The sequence below is a fragment of the Panthera onca genome, chromosome B4 (genome assembly GCF_046562875.1).
Source record: "Panthera onca isolate mPanOnc1 chromosome B4, mPanOnc1 haplotype 2, whole genome shotgun sequence".
NCBI classification, from domain to species: Eukaryota; Metazoa; Chordata; class Mammalia; order Carnivora; family Felidae; genus Panthera; species Panthera onca.
The window spans coordinates 12,817,657-12,838,298 of record NC_138345.1 but is presented as its reverse complement, the minus strand read 5'-3'; the positions used below and the strand labels follow the sequence as shown (position 1 = coordinate 12,838,298).

The 20,642-nt window shown below is 43.9% G+C and overlaps 1 protein-coding gene across 4 annotated transcripts in view; it reads left to right on the top strand.

Annotated features, from left to right (window-relative positions):
- Positions 1-20,642, top strand: part of FRMD4A (FERM domain containing 4A) — a 608,405-nt gene that overhangs the window by 262,841 nt on the left and 324,922 nt on the right. The window contains exon 1 of one of the 4 annotated variants that reach the window (XM_060659577.3): positions 16,525-16,895. The exons of the other annotated variants lie outside the window; for them this stretch is intronic. Within the exon in view, the coding sequence (XP_060515560.1) occupies positions 16,830-16,895 (66 nt within the window). The 5' untranslated portion in view covers positions 16,525-16,829. Of the gene's footprint in view, positions 1-16,524; positions 16,896-20,642 lie in introns of those variants that run through there. 4 annotated transcript variants of the gene reach the window in all.

The window sequence follows — 20,642 nt, the reverse complement described above, 5'->3', positions numbered from 1 at the left end:
ACGAGGCAAGGGCAACAATAAAAACAAGATTGCAAAGGATGAAGAAGCCAAAACAAAACAATTTGCAATGACACAGTTCCACCATGAAGAATCTATTCCCTACTCAATGGATCCTATTTAATGGAATTAAAATGTTAATGTAAGTCATCAAAATTCTGTTCATATCAAGACATCACTATGCCTCACAGATGGTTGTCCCACAATATTCTGAGAGTGATTTTGGAGATGGAAGTCCAACCACTACATCTCTTGACAAATTGGAAGGAATATGGATAGCCTAGTCCCAGGATGTAACTCCACAGTCTATGAAGACATCGCTCTTTCCCTTCTCCAGATAATCTCCAGCAGGCAACCCTGATGAACGTGCTTCACGACAGTGGCAGTTACCACTTTGTGGGATTTCCCTCATTAGGGCAGCCACAAAATCACCCCCTTCCCCAGTGTTCAGGCTGCTCTGGGGCAAAAGCAGGCAGGATACTGACATTCCGTTCATTAAAGCATTCTAGCTGTGAGCACGAAGGTCAGGGCCTGATCGTGGCCCTGAGCAAAGGGAAATGATTACCTCTCTCAAGTCAGGAATCAGAAAGGCCGGGGGGGCCAGGAATAAGATCACCAGAGAAACCAGTAAGGCTGAAAATGACCTCCACCTTGGCATTAACGAGTAGTAGAATAGTTCTGCCTTGTGTTTTCTTAAAAATTAAGCCCTATGGACTCCATTGATCTGGGAAAACACTTTTTTCAAAAAAAGTTACAAAACAGCTCTGTATGTTGCCCTGTGTCTTTTCATTTTTATTTTTTGTTGTTACTTTTATTTTATTTTTTTTAATATGAAATTTATTGTCAAATTGGTTTCCATACAACACTCAGCGCTCATCCCAACAGGTGCCCTGTGTCTTTTTAATAGTATGTTAAGGAGCGCCTGGGTGGCACAGTTGGTTAAGAGTCTGACTTTGGCTCAGGTCATGATCTCACTGTCTGTGAGTTCAAGCCCCACATTGGGCTCTGTGCTGACAGCTCAGAGCCTGGAGCCCGCTTCGGATTCTGGGTCTCCCTGTCTCTCTGCCCCTCCCCTACTCATGCTCTGTCTCTCTCTCAAAAATAAAGAGACATTAAAAAAAAATAATAGGCTCAAAACATTCCTTTAGCCAAACAGAGAAGAAGAAAATAGTGCCTCTGTAGTCCATTCACAAGCTTTCACCCCACAGTTTTATGCGGAGGAAAGTGTTACAACTCCCAATCAGTGCAATGACTATAGAGCAGTAGAGATCGTAAAGTCTGATTGTGTCTTAAGCAAATATTGTAATTATTTCAACAAATGTGTCAAGGAAAGTGAATCATAATTTGTGTGCATGCCAGGATATGTCAGAGCTAGTGATCCAAAAGATGTACAGTATTCGGTTAGTGAACTTGAAAGTATGTTTCAGCGATCCAATTAGCTAAATAGCATTTTTTTATATTTATGCCATAAACATTTCATAATACATTTGTTTAAAATACAGGAATCACCATAAGACAAGAAAAATGCAATCTGTATATAACAGAGGTGCTAACTGTGGATGTTAACAAAGGGAACAGGGGCCCCTGGGTGGCTCAGTCGGTTAAGTGTCTGACTCTTGGTTTCAGCTCAGGTTATGATCTCATGGTTTGTGGGATCGAGCCCCATATCGGGCTCTGCACTGATAGCATGGAGCCTGCTTGGGATTCTCTCTCTCCCTCTCTCTCTCTGCCTCGCCCCTGCTCACACTCATGCATATTATCTCTCTCTTTCTCTCTCTCAAAATAAATAAAATTTTTAAAAAGAGGGAATACACACACCTCGCTGAGGAATGCTTTATGAAGATAGTGGCATTTGAACGCCTTGAAAAAGTAGCACAATTTCTACAGGAGGAAGTCAAAGGGAGAAGTCCCATCAGATGTTGTGCACATGGCGTGGAAAAGGCAGGTGGGTGCTGGGAAGAGAGGAAGCTACCAGATTCTGTAGCAGAACTCACATGAAGTTATAACGGCAGGACTGACTGGTAAAGGCATCACTTAAATTAACCTAGATTAATCACTTAAATTAACCTAGTACACACGAGGGAGGCATTGAAAATCCGGGAACAGAGATGTATCGTGGTTAAAAGCAGTATTTTATGAAGGCTGCGGTGGCGGCTTTATTTCTTTACTAAGACCGTCATAACAAAGTACATAACTGGGTGGCTTCAGACAACACAAATTTATCCTCCGACACTTGTGGAGGCTGGAGGTCTCTGAAATCCGGGTGTCGGCAAGGCCGTGCTCCCTCTGAAGGCTCTTGGGGGAAATCTGTCGTGTGGCTCTCTTGTGGCTGCTGTTTGTTGGCAATGTTCAGTATTCCTGAGTTTGGACACACCACTCCAATCTCTGTCTCTGCCTTCTCAAGTATGACAATGTCTCCCTGTCAAATTTGCTTCTTCTAATAAGGACACCAATGGTATTGGATTTAGGTCTCGCCCTACTACGGGATGATTTTGACTTGACTCACGTCTGTAATGACTCTGTCTCCAAATGAGGTCACATTCACGGGAACCTGGTGGACATGAACTTGAGGGGGGACACGACTCAACACAGTCAAGTAGCCAAAAGTAGGAAGAATTAGCATGGGAAGAGACTTGTGATAGTGAGATCAGTGAGGAGCCCAACGCAGCCGATGAAACCACGAAGGCCCAAGATGGTAACAACACTGGAGACGGAGACTGGAGATGGTTTGGTTGGGTGACCTATTGGAAACGGGGAGGAGGGAAGTTCAAGGCGACCCAGAGATGGGGGACTGGGGACCTGAGTGAGTGGTGGTACCATCAACCCAAATAACCAGGCAGAAAGCCGCAGGCAGTTGAGTGAGAAATTAGTTAGATGTTATGTTTTATTGGGTAATTCTGGCAAAAGATGTAGCCATCTGTGGCTGTCCAGGCAGCTGGGTGTTCGAGGCTGGAGGGCTGGACAGGAGTTCGAGTGAGGAGTGGGGATTTAGGAACGACGCAGCAGAAAGAGGTAGAGAAACTGTCATCAGAGTGGGTAAAATCCCAGGTGGTGAGGGGACGTGTAGGGAAGGCAGATGACGGAACTGGGAGAACAGCTCGACTGCACCTCAGACGGGAAGACAGGGATGCAGGAGACAATGGGAGACTTCAGGAAGCCAGTGGGCAGGAACTGAGGTGGAAGAGGGAAGGAAAAAATAGTTGTGTGGATAAAGCTCATGATTTAAGCCTTTGCTAAAATATAAACGTATGTTCTAGGGCAATTCCTTTGAATATTAACTTTTATCCCCACAGCAAAGCAAATTTTAGAATTTCTTCGCAAAATAACATGGAATGGGGTGCCTGGGTGGCTCAGTTGGTTGGGCGTCTGACTCTTGACCTTGGCTCAGGTTATGATCTCACCTTGAGTTTGAGCCCCGCATCAGGCTCTGTGATGACAGCTCAGAGCCTGGAGCCCGCTTGGGATTCTGTCTCCCTCTCTCTCTGCCCCTCCCCTCTGCGCACACTCTCTCTCTCTCTCTCAAAAATAAGTAAACATTAAAAAAAATTTTTTTAAGAAAACATTCTTTTTAATACATAGATAACATGGTAACACGTTCAAGTAGAAGTATCCTTTTTCAAAAACTTTTCTGGGGCACCTGGGTGGCTCGTCAGCCAAGCCTCTGACACTTGATTTCAGCTCAGGTTGTGAGCTCACAGTTCATGGGGTTGAGCCTCACATGGGGCTCTGCACCAACAGTGTGGAGCCTGCTTAGGATTCTCTCTCTCTTTCTCTCTCTCTCTGCCCTTCTGCTCTCTCAAAATAAATAAATAAACTTTTAAAAAATAAATAAAAAGGGGTGCCTGGGTGGTTCATTCAGTTGAGCATCCGACTCTTGGTTTCGGCTCAGATCATGATCTCGGTCTCATGAGCCAAAGCCCCACATTGGGCTCTGTGTTAACAGTGCAGATCCTACCTGGAATTCTCTCTCTCTCCCTCTCTCTCTCTACCTCATGCTCACACTGTCTCTGTGTGTCTCTCTCAAAATTAATAAATAAACATAATAATAAATAAATACATATATAAATACAAAAATCAATCAATCAATCAATCAATAAAGGTTTTCCGAGTCTTATCCTGTCTCTATACATTTAAGATTTTCAGTGCTTTCGAACTCTATGTAAATATAACCACACTATGCGTACCATTTTGTGTCTAGCTTCCGTCACTCAAAAATAAAAGATTTACCCATGTTCTTGAATGCAACAGAGGTTAATTCATTTTTATTGATATATTTTATTCCAGTATATGATTCTTCGACGTGAATAAACTATGTATTTTTCTCTTCGGCCTCTGATGGGCATCTGGATTGTTTTCATTCTGGAGCGATTATGGGTAATACTGTTGTGAAAATCCCCGGGCATATCTTTTGGTGCCCACGTGGACATGTTTCTTTTGCGTGCATGCCTAGATATGGAACGTATTTGCAAATGTTCCTAATTTTACGTCTTGTTTAACAAAATAACTCAGGTGTGAACACTATGCTGTGTTTCCCTTGGGGTGCAGAAAACTAATTGATAAACGGACAGAAGGACTTTGAATTAGTCCAAATTGTAAGGATGCAACTTTGATCTGTAAATAAAATGTTGGAATTTTGGAAGTGCTACAACACAGCAGGGCTTCTCGAAGAATGTCATAAGAAGAAAGGCTTTTTGGAAACCGTCGTAAGGAAGCTGTTAGGCTCTGAAGAATTTGAAGGACAGAAAGAGCTCTGTTTCATTTGGAGAAAGAAGAAGTGTTCTAATTGCCCAATTTCAGCATGAAAACAAAACAAAACAAAAAAAGGAATCGAGTGTAACTCCACAGACGCCATGACTTTTTCAAAGCACTGCAAGTTGCTGTTCGGAAAGCTTAATTATGATAAAATAAGTCATTTTGCTTCTTCGCAAGGGAGTCATATAATTCTTTTAATTAAGAGGAAGCAAAACAGTGATTCCACTCTGAATGCCTGGTGCATGCTTCTTCGAAGCCCAGAGAAGTGTGTTTCTACCGGCTTGTTGGTAAGACACCTTGCCATTCCCGCCCCCTCAACTCTGGGCATTTCTGTGTCAGCCACCTTCCCGTCAGCACCTCGTTACAGGAAACACCTGCGCGAGGAAGATGGAACGCTGTGGCCACCGCAGGGCTGAACTCCGTCTCCCGCTGACCTCAGTCAGTGCCTGGGAAGACGCACATTTGTGGAGAGCGAAAGGAGACGCCTGAGTTTCATGTGTGGTGTCTGAGGAGTCCGCAGTCCTCTTAACCAAGGATGAAAGCAAGATCAGGGAGCTGGAGATAGAATATCTGGACCCGGGGCCACTGGATCCACGCTGGCCTTAGGCAGACAGGCCAACTGAGGCCAAGGCCCGGAGGCTGTTCCCTTGACCCCAGTCTCACATGAATGTTACACTCCTCCCCCAACTTCAAGAATTACATCACTGTATGTTCTTTGCTCCAACACTCACTTCAACTAAATTCCTTTGGTACCATTATTGAATCTCTCCATGACACAATGGAGAAGCTCTTAAGAGCATCTTGTAAGTGGGAACCAGATATTTTCCAGTAAACCCGCCCCCCACCACACACACTTTTTAACCAGCTCTGCCTCCTCACGAGAGCTCTCTCTGTTTCCTTCAATAGAAGAATGATTTTCCCTCAGTGACAGGGGACACGTGATTGCTCACAAATCTAGAATATCGTACACACACAGGCCCAGTGTCTGGTCGTATCATGGATTCTGGGGCCAGGAGACTTGAGCTCACGTCCAGACTGCACCACTGAACTGCTACGTGACTGTGACTGAGTGACTTAACCGCTCTGTTCCTGATTTTCCCCATCTGTGAAATGGGACGGAAAAATGATAGCTACCTGGTGAGGCTACTGTAGGAATTAAATAAGTTCATATCTGTAAGGCATTTGAAATAGTGCCTGGTGCAGAGACTAGATGAGTGATAGGGAGGGAAGGAGATACACAGATAATAGATGACAGATAAGCAAGGGAGCAAACAGTAACATCTTCCTTAGAAATTAGAAATGTGGGGGTGCCTGGGTGGCTCAGTCAGTTAAGCATCCAACTTCAGCTCAGGTCATGATCTTGCGGTTTGTGAGTTCAAGCCCTGCGTCGGGCTCTGTGCTCATGGCTCAGAGCCTGAAGCCTGCTTCGGATTCTGTGTCTCCCTCTCTCTCTGCCCCTCCCCTGTTCACGCTCTGTCTCTCAACAGACATTTAAAAAAACTTAAAAAAAAAAAAAAAGAAATTAGAAATGCAAATTCTTAATTGTGAAAGACCTGCTTCACCTGTCATATATACAATTTCGACCCCCTTGTGAGAAAAAGGATATTATTAAACAACAAGAGCAGTAAGTGGTCTAAATGCAGGTCATATTCTATAAACTAGCCTCACGATTCACGAGTCTACACATTTCCAGCCACAGGATTAACAGCTCAGTGCTTGCAGTATTATGACAAAAATCACAACAGCCTCAATGCAAATTCAATAGAAAACAAGGTTGGTAGATATTGAATGTGCTTAAATGAAGTTAAATGAATTAAATTAACTATTTTGTTTGTTGGCCTCTATTCTCAAATGATTTCTTTCATATCCAAGAAATCAGCGGTGTCGACACTGCCCCTTTCAAAAATGCTCAAGAAATGGTATCCTGAAGGTCAGTATTATTATCGTTTTGTGCAAACACAGCTCATAACCTTGAGAGTAAGTGGAAACCTAAGCAGAGATTAGTGACGGAGTAAAATAGAGGCCCATCATAAATTTAGTGAGGCAGTAGGATGAGCCTTGCCAATAAAAGTCACGGGTAACAAGTCTGTGCAACAAAGTCACGGGCAACCTGCAGCCGTGCTTCGAGGTGTTGACGCTCGTATATCTTGGCACACAGTGGAAATTCTGAGGACCTTTATTGCCTACACTGCTGATCCTCTATGAGATTAGCTTCAGAGTTTGGTAGATTTGAAATTGAGTGGCTGACAACTGATATCAATTTTGAACAGTCCACATCTGATCAGGTGTCATGGTCCAAAGTCTGTCAAGATTCAACCTTTCCACTGCTTTGATATCCCTTCTCAAGGCCGAAGAGGACTATTTGGATGAATTACCCTTTGTTCTTGCTTAGTGTGGTTTTAATTTTCATTCATCCTAACAGGTGTGTTTTGGCATATGTAATCCAGAGATGCATAAGGGAACCATTAATAGAGATTCTCTTAAATTGCCTTTGAATGTGGACTTCAGTGGGTAGATGGGTCGAACATCTTGTTGGTAATCATTAGTGTATGCCCATTACTGGAATGTTTATGAGACACAGCTGGACCCATTTGGATCGATGAAGCCTGGGTTTAAAACAGGGAATTAGTATTAGGGCATTGGTGTGAACAATATTTTCACTTACTAACGGAGATTTTAAGTTGAAATAAAATGTGATGCCGTTTTTCACATTACAAGATTCACGTCACCCCTGTGGCTGAGGGTGTCAGGAATCAGGCACTCTCTATTTTGTGGGAATATAAATTGGTACAAACTCTATAGAGAATAAAATTTACGGTATCGGTTTTATAAAAAATGTATATGACCTTCGAGCCAGCAATTCCACTTCTAGGAGTCTATCTTACAAATATGTTGGCATGTGGGCAAACTGCATGTTCGCGTTGCCTTAGCAACCATTCAAATACCCATCAATAGGGAATAGGTTAAATGAAACTTTCCAGACAATGAAGTACTATTTACAGTTGTGAATATTTGTGGGTATTTATTACATATATACATATCACTTACCCAAATGGTAATATTTTGTGCCTGAATCTGATTGGAACATCTGCAGAAATAATAAAGGTGGTTGCCTCTAGTAGGAACTGAGTGGCCATAAGTCAGAGGTATAAAAGAGACTATTTATCGGTACTCTCCTGTTAGTTTGTAATGTTGTATCATCTGCGTATACTACCTATTCAAAACCACTAACAAAACGAGTTTCCAAAAAGAGGGTCTCGTTCTGTAGACAGAAACCAGGGTGCTCCTTCTCAGGCGCTTGCTTAGAGAAAAGTCTTCATCAAGGTGAGGCTTGTAGCTCCCAGAGAACCTTGCTGGTTCCAGAATAAGCCTGCAAGGAAGGATGTGTGTTGATCAAGAAGTGAAATAAGCATTACTCTCCTCTCCCTTGGTCTGGCTTCATCCCTTCTCCACGCCTCTCAGAGTGAAGGCAGAGTGTTCATTTAGGCTTTCCCGTCTGCCTCCCCGGTGTTAGTTTCAATGGTAAGAGAGTTGGGGAGGGGTAAGTCACATGGTTCTGCCTCCCGTGATTCGCCATCAGCTCACTCCTGAGTGTCTTCGGTCTGTTTTAGTGGCAAGTATTAGTGAGAGTACCCTGAAAACTAGGGATAAAATGACAGGCATAGAGCTGAATTGCAGCTGAGGACCCTCCCCTTCTGTGGTTCCAGGCTCCAGTCCCTGATCTGCACAGGCCTGAAATAAAGTCCCTGTGGCACAGCAGAAAATACACATAGACAACAGACATCCAGCTGACTTCCATTTTAAAATTTGAGATGATATCTCTTCCGTTTTTGCTGTGTGTTGAAATGTCTTTTCTTTAATATAATCATGTTGACAGCAGATGATAATTGGCTTGGGATTTTTTTAACATTTATTTATTTTGAGAGAGAGAAAGAGAGCTTGCGCACGTGCACATGCGGGCATGTGCACGAGTGGGGGGAGGGGCAGAGAGAGTGGGAGAGAGAGAATCCCAAGCAGGCTCCGCATTGACAACGCAGAGCCCGGTGTGGGGCTCAAACTCATGATCCATGAGATCATGACCTGAGCCGAAATCAAGAGTCAACACTTAACCCACTAAGTTAATTGGCTTGTTTTTGTTACTTTTTTTTATTTTTTAATGCCCCAACTTAGTATATTGACAACCCTAGCTTGGTCCTCCCAATATTTAACTTGATGTGCAAATTGTACTGTTCCATAATGCCCAACATCTAGAAACCTTTGTCTAGTCTCTGCCTGGAATTGGACCCATGCGGAAACTGAGCCAAAGAGGCTGAGATCCTAAAGTATAGAGACTGGGGACCCCAGTGTCACTCCTGCCTCAGCCTCCCTGTGCAGGAAGAAGTATAGACTTGACATTGAGAATACCTCCCTGTCCTCACTGTGCCTCTTACTTCCAGTTCCAACCAGCCAGCCCACTGGTCGCCACATGGAAACCTAGTTACAGCAAATCCTGGCTTATCCAATGGGATAAGCTCTTAGGTCATTCACTCTCCATCTTAAGCCAAAGGTCCTCATGTAAAAAGTGAGAGAAGCAATATTAATTATGGAGGCAGCCCTACTAACTTGGGATAAGTCGTGTAGCAAGTGGAAATTTTCATATTTATGTACCATAGTTAATACACAGTTTACTCAACAGAGCAACTGCTACTCAAGTTTCCATACTTTAATGCCTTGTTGTCTTGATGTGACCCGTGGGCTTTTCCCCATACCATTTTTAGGAAAAGAGTTCACTCCACTCTTATCAGTGCACAGTGTAGCATGAAATGGGATTCAGAAGAGAAGTAGACTCTAAGACACCTGGATGTTTTGGACTCCTTTCTGAGGCTCAGGAAGATCGGTGAAGAGTTCCTCCATCCACCTGCCTTAGCCAGCTCATCTCCCTATTACGAAATCACCCCAGGAACTTTAGTTTTTGCAGAAATGTCAGAGAACCCGTGAAGAAACAAACCCTCTTCTCTTCAAGGGTGCCTGAGTGAGGATGTCAGAGCCTGGTCTCTGGAGCGGTCCTGCCACTGAGAGATAAATTCAGGTCATTTTACCTCCTTCTCTTGTCTGGGTCAGCACTCTAGCTAACCTTGATTAGAGCTGTGAGGTGTGGGTAGAGGCCACCCAAAGCCCAGCATCCATCCCCTTCCGAGTACCTCTAACAAAAATATATGTCTTGTTTTGTGGAAGCTTCATTTTTCTCCATGATGGGACTATATTAATCGCATGAGAGTGCAAGGTCAACGGCCATCCTGTCATTGCCATTCCTTGGCCAGCTGTACCAGGAACGCTCTTCCAAGTTCTGGAGATGATGTGTAGAAAACACAGGGTCCTGCCAAAGGACGGATGGAGTCCAGCCAGGAGCCAGCCTCTCCGGATTCTGATGACCTATGAACTCCCAGAGAGCCTCACTTGCGTGATGCTAGCCTGCCACAGCTGGCTGAGTGCCCATTTCCTCTGCGGCTTGAGTAAGGCCAGGACATGCACAATACAGCAGGTGGATTCTGATGAGCACCTGGGAAAAGTAAAAATGCAAAGTCAAGCCCAAGTGCCATAGACCCCTGGCCTGTCCGCAGTGGAGAGCCCTAGGATCCAAATGGAAAAATGTTCAGGTTACACTAGATAGCTCCTGCTAATCAGGGACATAATATCTCAAGAATATGCTGGAGATGAGGAGACATGCAGTTCCATCCCAGGCCTGTCTGGTAGCAATTACAGCCGCTCAAATCACTCTTGAGTTGGTCTGGAACGAGAGGCTGCTAAGTTACTAAGACTGATCAGAATGTGCATGAATCCCAGACACTATTCTCTTCTGCTCAAACACACACAGCTGCGTTTCCTTACTTCCAGATTTCTCCTCTCTCCTGTTATCACTGTCAAGCCCAGGGAGGCTGTCCTCCAACAACAGATGAGGGCGGGGAGGTGGTGGGAGGCAGACCACCACACCGACATCTTGGGGAGCAGGCTGATGTCAGTTTGGGTTTGGTCTGTTGAATCTCCAGTGAGTACGTTCACCACGTTTCCTGGAGTAGTGGCATCATACAAAGACATTTACGTGTAGTGCTCTGTGTTATTTCTTTATCGATTACTTTCATCCTATTGCTTGTTTACATAGCAGAGTTGCATTGGTATTTTTTAAATAACGTGTAGGTAGGTTATAGTATCCATGATTTCACTCGAGGGCAGTAAGGGACATTATACAAGAGTCATAACAAAAGGCCATTGACTGAAAGCATTAAGAGTCATTCATCATTCTAGGGCAACACAAGAAAGGCTTTTGGGGAGAGAAAACCCAGTCCAAGTCAGAGTTACTTAAAATGGACAGTGGTTCTCCCTGGGATATTCTCTTACCACCAGCAGACTCACTTGTTTGGGCAATGACATAACCGAGCCAACTTCTCATTCACGTAATATCTGTAACGGTAGTGTCTTCGTGTGTTCAGGCGGCTTTAACAATATACCACAGACTGGTAGCTTCTGAGCAACAGAAATTTACTTCTCATGGTTCTAGAGGCTTCTAGAGGATGTCCGAGGTCAAGGCGCTGGCCAGTTCAGCCCCTAGTGAGGACCCATTTCCTGCTTCATAGTCTTCTCCCTTCTTGGTTTATAGACAACCTTCTTCTAGCTCTGACCTCATATGGCGGAAGGAAGGGGCGAGGGAGCTCTCTGGGGAGAGAGCTGTGAGTTTGGGGAGGACATAAACACTCAGTCCCTAGCAACTAGTATCTCATGGTCCCTGTGCTCACAGCTTCTCATTCCAGACAAGGAATGCATGGAAGGCATGGAAGTCTTTAAATCCTGTGCAACTTTTACAGAGGAGAAAGGGTCATTGAAAACATCCATAAAAGATTTGGGAGAATGTGGTAAAGATCTGTGTCTCCAAAACTGCCTCTGAACTCCAGAAAGTGAGGTGGCTGAGAGAACACAGATGGATGAGCTGAGGGGGTTGCTTTGGCGTCTCCCCGATGTGCCCCACTGGTGCTGATTTCCGAACCTCCTCAAGCTTCTGTTACTCCAAGTTGTAGAGCAAGTGACAGGTGGCAAGACTGAGCGATCAAGCGAGTCATTATGTGTTTCTCTGCATCATAAACCCAAGGCACTCCTGCATGTGCCTGACACGAATTTCACTGCCTGTTCATTTTGAAAGTCTTCAAATTCATCGTTGTGACCAGGCAGGGGATGCGGGTGGGGGGAGACGGGCAGATTGGGGTTGGGGGGGGGAGGGGGAGACAGATGTAGAGGAATAGAGCCTTTGTACTTGTCAGGCTGTCAAAATCGAAAATGCATTGTGAACGGGGAAGACAAGGTTGGTTGTGTTAACCGTCTGGCGCCAACACGGGAAGGATGAACAGACCCTGAGAGCGTGGTCTGCTGATACCATTGCCCTGAGCCACTGCTGTGCCAGCCTGCCAGGGGCCCTATAGAGACAAACCTTTAAATTAACACGTCTGTCCTCCGAGAGACAGCTCGAGGAGACAGGCGAGCCTTTATAACTAGACCCAGACAGGCAGCTGTCTGTAGGGCCATCAAGAGAGTCTCGTTTACTTAAACAAGCACAATCTCTTTAAAAATCCTCTTTTTCTGGTTTTAAGGTGAGGCAGAAGCTTGACAGAGAAGTACATCGATAAAGACATTGATATGAGTCACATTTACACATATTGTCGGGGGTTTTTTGCCCTAGAAACTGGGTGTGTGGGACACAATTGAGTGATCAAAATAAAAGCCCGTGATTTTGCTTTTAAGAAAATCTTAGTAATTAATTCATTGTTGGACCAAATTTCTGCTTAGATTCACCAGTCGAGGCACTAAAATGGTGTCTAGGTTATCTCAGTGACCAATTCTGATCAACCGGATGAGGGTCTGATCTACTCCTTTGTGCCTGACCTTTAAATGAAATGGTTTTACTGAATAGAAAATCATTGCTCTAGGGTGGAGAGAGGGACCTTCCCGGAAAAACATTTTTGCCTATTCAATTACCTATTGCCTTGGGCTTGCTCGTCATTGTATGTAATAGATTGTTTGATATGAATTGGACTGTGATCTGGTTGAACCACAGCGCTCGCCTCCATAGAGACTCATGCTTTTGAAGTAGACAATTTGTTTTCAGGGCTGCAGAAAACACGGTACTCTCTAGAAAGATGGTTTGCCCACAGCTCCCCTGGGGAGTCTGAGGGGTGCCTATCTACATGACTGTACAAGGAATTCGGCCAAATTCCCACTTTCCAAAAACGTTCCCTTTATTGACTTCTATCACCAAAATGTTGAGCCCTGCTGGGGGGGTTTTTCATAGACAGGGGGGAAGGAGATGGTCACTGAAGATTCAAACTGAAAGAAACTCGAAATTTACAACCCTGTGCACCAATGTTTTTATTCAAGTGGCAGAACAAATTCTAGCATTTGCCTCCCATATCAGGTGTATTGCTGACTCCTTGTTCTTACTTGGGGAGCCCCGGGACAGTGGTGCATGTCAGGTCCTTCTCAGGTGGCCAAGAAGCTTTGATCAACTGCTCAAGGTATTTTTTTTTTTCCAAATGAGATTTGTACCATCCAAGGCATGTCTGTGGGATGGTGTCATAATCCTGTGTTGAGAATCTTGAGATCTTGGTTGCCACCTTGTCAAATGCAATTCGGTCTTTGGGCTCAGACCCCTAGCATCCATCACTGCCCCCGGCCGTGCCCCTGCCACTTATTGCTATAAATCCATCTGAAGGGGTACTCTATACCTCACTTATTCTTGCCCTTGCCTTTCCCATAGGGTGGGGGTGACACTCTTTTTTTCTCCCTTTATCACCAAGCTCTCCTGCACATTCAAGTCCCAGAATAAGTGCACCTGACAAGGAAGTATACTCTTCTCTCATAGCCTCAGAAAAGAATAGTATAGAATTACGCCAGCACATCTCGCCGTGTCTTCTCAAGACTCTAAGGTCTTGAAGAGAGAACTGTGTCTTTATCTTCCTACCAGCACTAGCACTCATCACCCCACTCTCTGGCCCTGGTGCTGATTAAGTGTTTGTAGAAAGGATGCGTGAATAAATGAACACATAAATGTTCAGAGTTGATATTAGCATCAGTAAAACTCCATCATTAACAAAAATACATCTTATATAGAGAGACTCTAGTCGCTTCAAAAAATCTCCCCTTCAGGTACCAAAGCCATCCTTCACCAGCTTCTCATAAGCATTGACACTAGTGAACTTGCCTTATAAGCACCGTATGAACAGTCCCCCGGCCCACCCACCTGAAGAGTGGTGTGGTCCTCTGTGTCTAGAGTACCCACCTACCCCACATGGCTGATATCATCCACTAACGCTGGAACTCATAATTGTCTCTTACGGGTGATATCCACAACCCGATACCGATTTCCTTATTCCCTTCATGCTAACTCCCTTTTGGTCAATTTCTCCTCTTTGAAACTGTGAAAGTGATTTGTTCCTAAAATCAGGGTATTCTCAACAAATCCTCCTCAGGGCCCTCGTTCAAGAATACTAACCACTCACATGGCTCAAATTAAGCACAGCTTCTTGTCCCTGAAGTCTGCTGTTTATATTCTTGAGAAGCCACTGCCTGCTCCTTAAAAAACATGTAAACTCATCACTGGGGCTGGGAGACTGCCTGCCTTGAGTGAAAAACATTAACTGTTCTCCATTGGTTGATCCCTTGTCCATGTCAGGAAGAAAATTAATGAAAGAAGCAAGTATACCTTTTACAAAATTCCAGATATTCGAAACACTTTGCCCAAATTCCATTCATAAAGAGGGGGGCTACAGAAAACCTGACCTTGAAAGCTCTCCTGTGATTGCTGGGAGACCAGACCATACTGCATGTATGTCTACATCTGTCTTCCCCAATGGTCTCCTGGTCATATAGCTGATTGTTTGCCCAGTGCTCTCACCTGGTGAGAGAAGGCACCTAGCCTTTTTTAGTATTTTCCGGACGGCCATAGTTTTAACAAAAGATGGCAGCTCCATGGCAAGAAGTCAGCTTGTGCTGAGTCTTTGTTGCTGACATTGGTTGCTCTACTCACTGTACCAGTTGCAGACATGGTAAACACATTAGCTGATAGGAAGTTCTGTGAATACGAGTTCACCCATCCGGGAAATATATTTTCTGTACATTCTTGGCTATTGGAGCCATTCATCACAGCATTGCCTCCCCCTCCCTGGTGCCGTTGCCTAAACAGAGATGCCGGTCATGAAGTCACTCGAATTCCTCCATGAAAGACCCCAAAACAGAATTGAAACCATAATTCAGAGAACATTTACGTACAATTTATGACCAACTGTCAAGCTAAACTACTGACAGATTCCAAATCCGCTTAGGAAATAATATGATGCTTTTTATCAACTTTTTTCCTTTGTCCTTTACTTTGTGGTTGCTTTGTTTAAATGTTAAATGCTGACTCAAGGGGGTCTGTATCTCCTTTGGGAAAATGGAAATTCGTGGAAAGATACTAAATTGGAGAGTTTCGATTGTTCCCACTTGAGACCAGAGCTCTGCCAACAGAAAGTGGGGAAAGCTTTATTGTAGAGCAGAGACTTCTTGTAATTCCTCAACTTCACCCGGGGCACCCTCTTCTCTGCCGTCAGTATTGACTGTTAAGTGGTCACATTCTGTGTGGAGTCAGAGACTAGACTCGCCATGGATCATTCGGCTTGTTTAGGGAACAGGACAGAACTCACTTGCAGACCAAGGCTGTCTGGGTTAGGACGTCACAGCAGGAATGGCCACTAAAGAGTTGACAGCCAAGTGTTCCTGAGAGATTTTCCCAGGCCTGAAAAATCGTCCAAACCAGGAGTCTTTCTTAGGATATAAGATTTCAGCCTTATAAGGGAAAGAAATTCTTACATAGGCTACAACATAGATGAACCTTGAAGACATGCTAAGTGAAAGAAGCCAGACAAAAAGGACTGGGTACAAACTACGTACTGTATAATCTCACTTATATGAGGTACTGAGAGTAGTCAAATCCATAGAGATGGAAAATGGAATGGTGGGTGCCAGGGGCTGGGAAGAAGGGGGGTGATGGCGATTTGTCTAATGGGCACAGTTTCAGTTTTGTAAGATGAGATCGGAGATTGGTCCTACAGCAATGTGAATGCACTTAACAGTACTAAACTTTACACATAAATGCAGTGAAGATGGTGAATTTTACGTTATGTGTGTTTTACCACAATGTTAAAATCTTTTAGGCAAGAAAAAAAAAATGTCAGACTTTGAAGGCCAAAATGGAGAAATGACATTTGCAAGATATAGTGGATGTTCTTTACTGGCAGAAGCTTGAGGAGTTGACACAAGAGATTAAATTTTTTTCCTTGATGTTTATCTACTCTTGCAAGAGAGGGGGTGGGGAGGACAGAGGACGGGGGAGAGTGTAAGGATCTAATAATATTCTGAGGAAAAATTTAGTACCCCCACAACTTTCGTTTCCTTGTTTTTCACAAGACTATGTGCTTTTCTGTCGTCGTGTACAGAACAAGGTCTGATGGGTTTTTCACAAAGAACTATTGATGGCGTGTCTGTGTGAATTGCCCCAGCATTGGTCACAGCCAACTTCTGTGGGACCCACTGCCCCCGCTCTACAATACACTCCAGTGTGCTTGGCCATTTATGAAAGGTCAGAAATGAACTGAGAAATGGGCTAGAGTCAAAAACATGTGGCCCTATAAATATCAGAGTCAGACAGCTTCCTCCATTCTCCCGCTGCTGCCTGGCATCATCCCCCCGGCGCCTTCTCTTTCACCCATTTTTGGGGTTTCACGCAGCACCTCAGACCAGGAAGCTTGCGAAGAGCAGGCGGTGGCTGGATTCTTTACCTGGTGACATCACTTTGCACCCAGGGTGGTCCCCTCGTGCCATTAGTGCAGCCTTTTTCTTTTTAACCCTTAAAGATCTCTGGCTACGGAGCTCCATCGGCGCGGTCTGCGATGCTCTGTTCCGCGTCCCACTAGTGCCCATTCCGCCTGTGCCTAAATTTGACACCGGCCGTGTTTTCTGAGCTGAGGAGTGTGCAGGTTGGGGCCACCCCCGAGGCCTGAGCGCAAATCGGAGCGTTCGTTATGACTCTAGCCGCCAAACTGGAAGACTTTGAAGTGACGCTGGAGCACCTGCTCATGGATGTGTTTGTAAGTAAAGGCTTCCATTTATTCCGCACAATGGGTCCTCCTCTGCCACCCCCAGCATCTTTACGACTCTGTCCCTGCTGCTGAATAGGATTCTATTCCACAGTTGTCCAGTTCTCACACAGCGTCTTTATTTCTCGCTCGTGTGCCTCGGGGGAAGAAAACCATAAAGTGGCTAAATGCCTGAGTGGCGCGGAATGGTCTGTATGGATGACATAGCGGAGAAATGGCTTCTCAGGACAAGTAATGTCCAGACGTCTGAATGAATGGGTTGAAGGAATAGAAAACACCTGCCCAAAGACACAGAAGCAGCCACAGTGGGTACTCCCGGGGAGACTTAGATGTGTTTGTGAAGTGAAGTGATCATTCCAGAAAACAAAGGAGAGGGTGGGCTCAACATACTGTATTTTTCCCATGGAGCGTGCAGAGGGTGGGAGAGAGAGAAAACATCACTCTGTACAGAGCACCGGTGTCTCAATCTTGTCCACTCTCCTAGGGATTAGGTTACTAAGACTTCCTCAGGAATTGATTTTATGGGATAAGGCTGTTTGAGTGACTGGTTTTTTTAAAGCAGCAGCAGCTGACAAGGATACTTCTATTCCTGTGATGGTTTTAGAAACACAATCTTTGAAAGCCCCCATCATCCGTAGCAACCTAAACATCATTTCTACCCCAAACCAACCACGGTCATTCTTACTCTTTTCTCGGGGTTTTCTGTTGGTGATAGGTCTGTTTTGTATTACTGATGGGGGCGTAGGGAACTACAGACTGTGTGAAGCATGCAGGGGGTAATACAGCTGAAAGAAAAGTGTTCTCCTTCCAAGAACAACACTGGCGCTCCCCTGGGAAAGGCGGTGGTGGTACATTTTGAGGACCAGCCAGTCTGTGTCTCGAATCTGGAAAAGGCTGTGGGGGGTTGGCCCTTTCACTATACATCACTAAGTCCCTTTCAGGAACCTCACAGGGAATGGTGTGTTTTGGCAGACGTGAGAGTCTGGGGTTTCTTTTCTTTATTAATTTATAATCTGTCATCTAATTGAGGCAACATTATACTGGCAGGATTCCCGAAGGGAATCACCCTTTGCAGGCTGGATACTGGGGTCCCAATACCTCGCATTCATTCTGACTAGAGGATCAGGAAGTTATGCCTTCAGGAGGAATGGGTCAAGAAAGGAGAGCGACCTTCTGGATTTCCAGTGACGGGAGGTTCATGGCCAGCATCGCTATTTTCTGAAGTATACATAGAGACTGAGCCGCAGGATGGGAAGTTTCTTTGACAGCTGATACCCTCTGCCCAACCACCATGGTCTGCCATGGTCAGGTGGCTGTAGGGTCTTGTCTGGGGGGTGGTCTGTGTGTGGCGTACCAAAGGGTGAGTGTGAGCTTGGTCACCTCAGGGAAAAATTAAGCAAGAAGTTGTTTTAGTTAAATACCACCAAGTCGTTAATGTAGTCCCTTTCTGTCCTTAGCTGCCCCTCCCCCCAACACACACACACTTCTCCAATTACTTCCAATAATCTTGTTTGCGCGTTCCTAGATATACCTCCCCTAGAAGGGAACGGGATCACATACTCCACCCTTTTCTGTAAATACAACCCTTAATTTCATGGGCCCAGTTTAGGTCCTTAGTACCTCTCGCTTGGACTAACCATCTAATTATTCTCCTGTATCTATTATTTCCCTCCAGTTCATCCTATCACTATCATCTCCAGATCAGCCTCTGTATACTCTATTTTATTAATTGCTGAAAAATATTGTTCAGACTAATTTGAGGTTCACAGCAAAATTGAGCAGAAAGTAAAGAGATTTCCCCTGTACTCCGGTTCCCGAACACTCACGACATCCCACACTACAGCGATATGTTTATCACCATCAAGGAACCTATACTGACACATCATTGTCACTCAGTAGTTTACATTGTGGCTCACTATTGGTGCTATACATTCTATGGGTTGACTATGGGTGACTAACATATGACATGTATCCACCATTGCAGAATCATGTAAGATGGCTTCACTGCCCTAGAAATCCACTTTGTTCCATTGATCCCTCCCCCCTCCCTCCTGCCTGGCAACCACTGATCTCTTTACTGTCTCCTTTCCTATTTTGCCTTTTCCAGAATTCCATATAATTAGGCTCATACAGTATGTGGCCTTTTCAGATTGGTTTCTTTCATTTAACGATACGCATGTAAGTTTCCTCCGAGCCTTCTCGTGGCTTGATAGCTCATTTCTTTTTAGTGCTTAATAATAGGCTGTTGTTTGGATGTGCCAACATTTATTTATTCAGTAACCTACTGAAGATATCTTGGTTGCTTCCAAGTTTTAGCAATTAGGAATAAATGGCTATAAACATCTGTGTGTAGGTTTTTGTGTGGACATAGGTTTCAATTCATTTGAGTAAACACCAAGGAGTTCAATTCCTGGATTGTATGGTAAGTGTTTAGTTTTGCAAGAAATGACCAAAGTATCTTCCAAAGTGGTTATGCTATTTTGCCTTCCCATCGGCAGTTAACAAGCGCTCCCGTTGCTCCGTATCCTTGCCAACATTTGGTGTCATCAGTGTTTTGGATTTGGGCCATTCTAATAGATGTGTAGTGGTATTTCATTGTTGTCTTAACTTGCCATCGCTCAATGACATATCACATGAACATCTTTTTCATACGCTTACTTTCCATCTGTATATCTTCTTTGGTGATGTGTGTTAAGGTCTTTGGTCCACTTTTTAAACCGGTTGTTTGTTTCCTCATAGCTGAGTTTTAAGAGTTCTTTGTCTCTCTGGGATATCAGTCACCTGTCAGATACATCTTTTAAAAATATTTTCTCCCAGTCTATGGCTCTTCTCATTCTCCTGGCAGTTCTTTGCAGAGTAGTTTTTCATTTTCATGAAGTCCAGCTCATCAATTATGTCTTTCATGGATCTTGCCTTGGTGTTATGTCTAAAAAGGTATCACCACGTCCAAGGTCATCTAGATCTTGTAGGAGTTTTATTGTTTTGTGTTTTACATTTAAGTCTGAAATCCATTTTGAGTTAATTTTTGTAAACGCTATCAAGTCTGATGTCTAGATTCTTTTTTTTTTTTTGGCATGTGAATGTTCAGTTGTTCCAGAACTGATTGTTTGAAAGATTGTTTTTCTCCATTGTACTACCTTTTCTCCTTTGCCAAAGATCAGTTTATTTTATTTATGTAGGTTTGTTTCTGGGCTCTCTATTCTGTTTCATTGATCTATTTATCTATTCTTGCACCAGTACCATACTGTCTTAATTAAAGTAGCTTTATAGTAAGTCTTGGAAGTTGAGTGGTATCAGCTTTCTCCAACTTTTTTACCATCAATATTGAATTAATTAATCTGGATCTTTTGCCTCTCCATATAAGCTTCAGAATCAGTTTGTTCATATCTACAAAATAACTTGCTGGGATTTTGACTGAGATTGTGTTAATCTATAGACAAATTTGAGAAAAACTGACATTTAGATAATATCAAGTCTTCCCATCCATGGACGTGGAATTTTTCTCCAATTATTTAGATCTTTTTTGATATCTTTCATCAAAGTTTTCTCATGTTCCTCATATAGATTTTGTGCATATTTTGTTAGAACTTTCTATACCTAAATAGTTCACTTTGGGAGTGCTAATGTAAATGGTAACATATTTTTAATTTCAAATTGCACTTGTTCATTGCCGTATATAGGAAAGCAACTGACTTTTGTATATTAACCTTGTATTATATAACCTTTCTATAATCACTT